At 42.6% G+C, this 7,613-nt stretch overlaps 1 protein-coding gene across 1 annotated transcript; it reads left to right on the top strand.

Annotated features, from left to right (window-relative positions):
- Positions 1-465: 465 nt before the first annotated feature.
- Positions 466-4,285, top strand: LOC121855339. The gene is made up of 4 exons (XM_042350233.1): positions 466-480; positions 1,327-1,483; positions 2,232-2,338; positions 3,435-4,285. The coding sequence occupies exons 1-4, from the start codon at positions 466-468 to the stop codon at positions 3,633-3,635; spliced, it is 480 nt and encodes a 159-aa protein (XP_042206167.1). The 3' UTR covers positions 3,636-4,285.
- Positions 4,286-7,613: the final 3,328 nt, after the last annotated feature.

The raw sequence follows: 7,613 nt of genomic DNA on the forward strand, positions 1-7,613 counted from the left end.
GTGTGTGTGTGTGTGTGTGTGTGTTAAAATCCTGTTTGTTTGTGTGTGTGTGTGCTAATGTTTTATTATTTAGATACATTGGCTTTTATGTGTATCTGGTAAATATTCTGTTTGTGTGTTTGCTGTGAAATAATGCATAAATTTATGTATTTGTGGATGTGTGAATGTTCTATAATGTTCGTTTGTCTGTGTTTATCAGTTATCAGGACACGAGGGGACGTACATCTGCCTGGACGCTCTGCCTTCTACTCCGAACGCCTGCCGGATCTATGCTTTCAGGTCAACCGCGAGGATATCAAGTTTGAAGTAAGGTGTATATTACACACATTATATATATATATATATATATATATATATATATATATATATATATATATATATATATATATATATATATATATATATATATATATATATATATATATATATATATTTATTTTGTTTTATTGCCATAACTTAATGCACATGAATTCGAATATAGTAAAATTTGCTGTTTCCTTTAACCCTTTGAGTCCTGAAAGGTTACATCATCGTTTATCAAAGGGTTAAACCATCATCCTCAAAGGGTTTAAACATCATCCTCAAGGGTTCAAACATCATCCTCAAGGGTTCAAACATCATCCTCTCGAGTTAAACCCTCATCCTTAAAGGGTTAAACCATCATCCTCAAAGGGTTAAGCCATCATCCTCAAAGGGTTAAACCATCATCATCAAAGGGTTAAACCATCATCCTCAAAAGTTAAACCATCATCCTCAAAAGTTAAACCATCATCCTCAAAAGTTATACCATCATCCTCAAAGATTAAACCATCATCCTCATAAGTTAAACCATCATCCTCAAAAGTTAAACCATCATCATCAAAAGTTATATCATCATCCTCAAAAGTTAAACCATCATCCTCAAAAGTTAAACCATCATCTTCAAAGGTTAAACATCAACCTCAAAGAAACATCATCTTAAGTTAAACATCTATCCTCAAAAGTTAAACCATCATCCTCAAAAGGTTAAACCATTTCTCCTCAAAGGGTTAAACCATTATCCTCAAAAGTTAAACCATCATCCTCAAAGGGTTAAACCATTATCCTCAAAAGTTAAACCATCATCCTCAAAAGGTTAAACTTATCAAAGGGTTAAACCATTATCATCAAAAGTTAAACCATCATCCTCAGAGGGTTAAACCATCATCCTCAGAGGGTTAAACCATCATCCTCAAAAGTTAAACCATCTTCCTCAAAAGGGTTAAGACATAGTTTGCCATCATAATATAACCAAATAATATTAGTTTGGTCTATATTACTCTTACATAACACGAGTGTCACCTACAGATGGGTGAACGAGGCTGCCACCACATGATGGCAGCCCTCACGGAGTACAGCTACGCTCAAGTCACCAAGAACGTCTACCTTTATCCTCTAGAGCTCGCTAATGTCTCTGCTCTCGGCTCCTACACCCTCGATAACTTCATAAATCTCCTCACACATAGATTTAGTCCTCCAGCCTTACCTGTACAGTCATTAATTAGTATTTTTTACTTGGACACATATACTCAGTCTTACCTGTGCAGTCATTAATTAGTTTTATCTTACCTATGGACACACACACATATACTCAGTCTTACCTGTACAGTCATTAATTAGTTTTATTTTACCTATGGACACACATATGGTCAGTCTTACCTGTACAGTCATTAATTAGTTTTATTTTACCTATGGACACACACATATGCTCAGTCTTACCTGTACAGTCATTAATTAGTTTTATTTTACCTATGGACACACATATAGTCAGTCTTACCTGTACAGTCATTAATTAGTTTTTATTTACCTATGGACACACACATATACTCAGTCTTACCTGTACAGTCATTAATTAGTTTTATCTTACCTATGGACTCATAAGGTTAGTCTAGTCTTACCTGTACAATCATTAATTAGCTTTATCTTATCAATGGACACTCACAGTTAGTCTAGCCGGACAGTCAACTACTAAAGTCCGTTCGTCTCTCCACCTGAACCCCGAACCCACGAGACATTCAGACACGTGAACCTGAAGCTGATACATTATTCTGTACCATAAATGCCTCGGGTTCATGAGTCTGAAAAACCCTCATTCCTGACCCAGTCTCCAACACATACAAGTATTAACCAAGTACAGTATTGACATTGTGTTATATAACCTCTCACAACATAACCTAACCTAACCTAACCTAACCTGTGATGACCTCTCCTACAGGATAAACCCATCAATTACGTGAAGACGACGATGAAGGGGACCGAGTGGACTCTCTTAAGGAACCTCTTCACGTCTGGCTACCAAGCTTACAAACACGTCAAGCAGGTAACTCAGAGGGCCGGGAGGTGTTGTGAGGTACAGTAACTCATCAGAGGGTCAGGAGGAGATGTTGTGAGGTTCAGTAACTCAGAGGACCGGAGGAGGTGTGAGTACAGTAACTCATCAGAGGGTCAGGAGGAGATGTTGTGAGGTACAGTAACTCAGAGGGCCGGGAGGAGGTATTATGAGGTACAGTAACTCAGAGGGTCAGGAGGATATGTTGTGAGGTACAGTAACTCATCAGAGGGTCAGGAGGAGATGATGTGAGGTACAGTAACTCAGAGGGTCAGGAGGAGGTGTTGTGAGGAACGGTAACTCATCATCAGGAGGTGTTGTGAGGTACGGTAATTCATCAGAGGGTCAGGAGGAGGTGTTGTGGGTACAGTAACTCAGAGGGTCAGGAGGTGTTGTGAGGTACAGTAACTCAGAGGGCCAGGAGAAGGTGATGTGAGGTACAGTAACTCATTAGAGGGCCGGGAGGAGGTGTTGTGAGGTACAGGCACTCAGAGGGTCAGGAAGAGGTGATGTGAGTTACAGTAGCTCATCAGAGGGCCAGGTGGAGGTGTGGCAACTCGACCTACTTCACTTCCTTGCCTTGTCTGTCTTTCTCACTGTCTCCATATTTGGTTGGTATCAAACCCGGGACCTCGCCTTAGGATCAAGGAACGCTACCGTGCCAGCCACAAGGATACTAATAGCAAGCTTAGGCAATTTCCTGTTATTTATAAAAGTTAAGGATTTGAAAGACTTGTTTGACTCAGTGTTTACGATGCAGTAACATGGCTATGGTGCCGTTTATTAGGTTTTACTGTATAGGATTATGTTCACTCAATCTTACAATGAGATCTCTGTTTAACGGACTATAATTGGGAGGGTATAGTCCGTTATATCAAGGTTCATTGTATGTTAAGCTTCCATATAAAGGATATACATGGGAGAGTACAATCCAATATATTGAGGTCCATTACATGTTAAACCTCCATATAACGGACCAGACCCCACTAGATTAATGTCCGTTAAATAGAGGTATTAGTGTACTCTTAACATTATCTTATGAGTAGTTGTAATGCTAAAACGTAACATCTCCTTTCTCACTTGACAGATACGCCTGTTGCTCCACCTACCCATGGCGACGGACGAATACCTCACATATCTGGACGATGCCTACCGCCTCCTGCTGGGACTGGAGTACTATGGCTACCACCTGCTGTACTCGAGGCCCATCCCAGGCACCACCTATGTACACTACAACCTGGATCGAGTCGTAGCTACCAAATACGAGACTGTGTGGATCAGACATTAACGACGATGGGGGTCTCAGAGTCATATGGTTAAGGATAGTTACCCCTGACAATGCTCTGGTTTTCTGTAAGAGGAATAAAACCGTCTGGCGGGTTAAAACAAATCCGATATTTTGTCTTCAGGATAAAGATTAGTTTTAAATGGTGTTAAATATGTTCAAGGACTGTCGTGAGCAGAAATGTGTTCTTATTGCCAACAGAGAAAATTTTAAAGTACAAAACGTGAAGATTCTCGCTCCAGGACCACAACCTTCCGAGTGGCCTTCCTCCTCCTCTTCGGTCTCACCTCCCTCCTCCGCCGCCGCTCGCCGACCCTCTGTGTGCGTATGTGTGTGTGTGTGTGTGTGTGTGTTCCTCGGTGTTCTGTTGTAACAAAATGTTTAACGAGTGGTGCATTTAACACGTACTGATAGAAAATAGAAAAAAATAAATAAATTATATATCTCTATATATTATAGGTGATATAAAATGGTGTCACAGAGTATACTGTCACCCTTATGGTGCCACTAAGTGCACTGTCACCCTTATGGTGTCACTGAGTAATGTTTACACCATCACCGAGAGCCAACACTATATTAATAATCACATAAATTTCTGGTAATTTATATACAAACTTGTAGTAACTTATTTCAGCATTAAATAAAAAAGTGGTGTTCAGTTTTTAATTTCCTCATTATTGTAAATATACAGTATCAATGAACCTCGACAATATCGAGAATTGGTCGGACACATATTAGTAGTAGTAGTAGAAGCAAACGCATTAATATTTTTATTATTATTATTAGTAGTAGTAGTAGTAGTAGTGGTTAACTACGTTACCGATAAGGACAAATGGTTTCAGTCTCAATAAACAAGAATTTACAGATGCCAATGCTCTAAGGTACGGTAGGCCAGTAGAAGGTTTGCCCTCCCAATGCGAGTGTGGCTCTTCCTATGACGTCGATCACGCCATGGTGTGCAAGACAGGGGGGGCTTCATATGCACGAGGCATGACGAAGTAAGGGATCTCACAGCAAATATTTTGAAGGAAATCTGTCGTGATGTCAGGGTAGAACCGACCCTCCTTCCATTGGACGGTGAGATTTTCCAACATAGGACTTCAAACACATCCAACGAAGCTCGTTGACGTCAGTGCTCGAGGATTCTGGACGCGGGGACAGAGAGAGTTCTTCAACATCAGGATTTTTTATCCCATGGCCGCATGTCACCGTAACTTAGCTCTCGATGCTGCACACAGGAGGAACGAGAACAACAGGATAAAGGCATAGGGGGACAGAAATCAGAACGTTGATAAAGGCAGCTTCACTCCTCTAGTGTTCACAACCTCTGGTGGGATGGGACCAAGTGCAAGATGCTTCTACGCCAGACTCGCGGAGGTGATATCCGAACAGAAGCAGCAGCCCAGAAATTATGTTACAGCCTGGATGAGATGTCGACTGTCCTTCTCTCTCCTTCGGTCGGCTTTGCTCTGCCTCAGGGGAACGAGAGCATCGGCCCCAAAGCCGACAACAGTACGTGCACGAACTGATCGCTATAAGAACAGCCCAGTCCCAACCATTGTAAAAATTATCAATAACTTGTAATAAACCAGTGTATTCACTCCCAGTAAATACAACTTCTTGCACTGTCACTATGTTGAAATGCACTGTAGTTTGAGCTTTTCCCCATCTAGTTATTATATATCTTATTTGTATCACTCATGTTACTTGTATATTATTTGTAATTCGAAACCCATTCCCCAAATATGTAACTGTATATTTTCAGCCTTCTGGCTGCCAAGCTCTTTCAATAAACCGTTAATTATTATTATTATTATTATTATTATTATTACTACTATGAGGATACAGTCACTGAATGCCGCATAGATCTTCGGCTCAACTAACTCAACACAGCTAGGATAGCGACTTATGTATTAGGATATTTAATATTAAGGTAATAAAATGGTGGCGAAGGTATGGCTATTGGGGGAGGCTGGAGGCCCCATCGGCCAGTACACCAAAAACTGACCCTCCCAAACCACAACTTCCTACCTCTCCTACTGCCTTCTCCTTCCCAGGTCAACGTCATGGCTGGAAAATGTGTTTGTCAGCGCTCAGGCCGGAATCAGAAATGCACAACCCGTATTTGCGTGAGAAGTAACACACTATGTGTGGGTTGCAGGAAAGGGACCAGCTGTCAAAATCCCTACAGCAGAGATCCATCACCTGATGACGACATGTCAGACGATAGTAGTGAACCCACAGTCGGAAAATATTGTTCATGAGGTAAATGACATACAGTCAACAAATTGGAAAGGGCTGTCGGGGGACGATGCGGAGAAGTGGGTCAAAGAAGTCTACTCAGAAATGGTCAGGTAGCCGCCAGCTAACCTCTTTGAACCACCCAAGTGCACGGCCACCAAAGAAATGATCCGGGAGATGACTTGCCTCATAATCAATTACACTCACGATTCCCCCCTGGCCCCACTAGCTCTTCAAATACTGGCCATAATACCCATCTATTTTGCCAGAAAACACACGCAAGGTCTAAGTGCAAAGAAAATGTGGCAGCAATGAATAGGAGATTAACAATGTGGCAGAAAAAGGCCCTTGATGATCTCCTATGCGAAGCAAGAACACTGCAGGAGTCTAAAATTCATAGGAGACGGAAAGTAAAACATTGAGGATGTTGCCAGAAAATTTGGTAACAAGATGCGTGAGGGAAAAGTGTCCTCGGCGGTAAGGTCTCTCACAGAGGAATCTTCCGGTGGTGTTCTGCCAATAAACATGGAGACATTACAACAACAGAAGGAAAAACATCCCCCTGCAAGTGAAGAGGAAGGCATCAGGTTCCAGGGTGCCTATATCCCTCCAAATGCTGTCATGTTCGAGAAAATAGCAGGAGGGATGGTGTGGAAAAACGCACTAAAAACTCAGGGAGGGGTTGACCCTTCAGGCCTGGATGCAAACGGTTGGAGAGTCATCCTCAGCACTAACAAGTTTGGTGCCGCAGCAAGTGATCTCTGCAACGCCACCGCCGCTCTTGCAAGAAAGCTAGCAACCTCGTGCTGCCAACTCCTCCATGCTCTGACGGCCTGCCGCCTCATTCCCCTGGATAAAAATCTAGGATGTAGGCCTATAGGGGTGGGGGAAGTGCTGAGACGGATAATTAGAAAATGCATAATGGAGGTGGTAAATGATGATGTCAGGAAAGCCGCAGGGAACCTGTAAGTATGTGCTGGCCACCAGGCTGGGGAGGGGGCTGCCATTCACGCCATGGGAAAGATATTTGAGCAGCGTGAATTTTGGCAGTACTCTTGGTTGATGCTTCCAATGCATTCAACATAATCAACCGCAAGGCTACACTGCACAACATCAAGATCAAGTGTCCAAGCTTTGCAATGTTTGTTGAAAACACCTATAGGAACCCATCAGACCTCTATATAACAAGCTTCAAGGCCATATTAGGAGATACCATCATACAGCCAACTGAGGGAACAACGCAGGGGGACCTTGTCGCCATGGCAATGTACGCATTAGGCCTGTCTGCGCTCCAACATACAATAGAATATGAAACAATCGCGGTCAAGCAAGTGGCATACACTGATGACCTAACAGGAGCAGGAAAAAGGGAGGACATCAAAAGTGGTGGGACCTGCTAACATCAAGAGGTCCACAAATAGGGCACCACCCAAATGCCAGCAAGTCCTTCCTCATTGTGAAGCCAGAACACTATGAACGGGCAATGAGTGTGTTTGGTGGAAGTGAGGTCAAAATAACAAAGAACGGCCAAAGACATCTAGGTGCGGTAATTTTCACGAATGACTTCAAGACCGAGTACGTAACGGAAAAGGTTAATGAGTGGGTGAAGGAAATCCCAGATCTGTCTGATATTTCTAAAACAGAGCAACATGCGGCTTTTGCGGCATTCACCCGTGGAGTCACGCATCCCTGGAATTACCTGCTGCTCACTATCCCTGATATTGGACCCCCCTCCGCCCC

This window comes from Homarus americanus, unplaced genomic scaffold (assembly GCF_018991925.1).
Source record: "Homarus americanus isolate GMGI-L3 unplaced genomic scaffold, GMGI_Hamer_2.0 scaffold29066, whole genome shotgun sequence".
NCBI classification, from domain to species: Eukaryota; Metazoa; Arthropoda; class Malacostraca; order Decapoda; family Nephropidae; genus Homarus; species Homarus americanus.

Bases quoted from the DNA above. Each gene is read 5' to 3' on its own strand.
- LOC121855339 (XM_042350233.1), top strand. The intron at 1,484-2,231 runs GATTTAGTCCTC...GACCTCTCCTAC, and splicing joins CATAAATCTCCTCACACATA to AGGATAAACCCATCAATTAC. The intron at 2,339-3,434 runs GTAACTCAGAGG...CTCACTTGACAG, and splicing joins CTTACAAACACGTCAAGCAG to ATACGCCTGTTGCTCCACCT.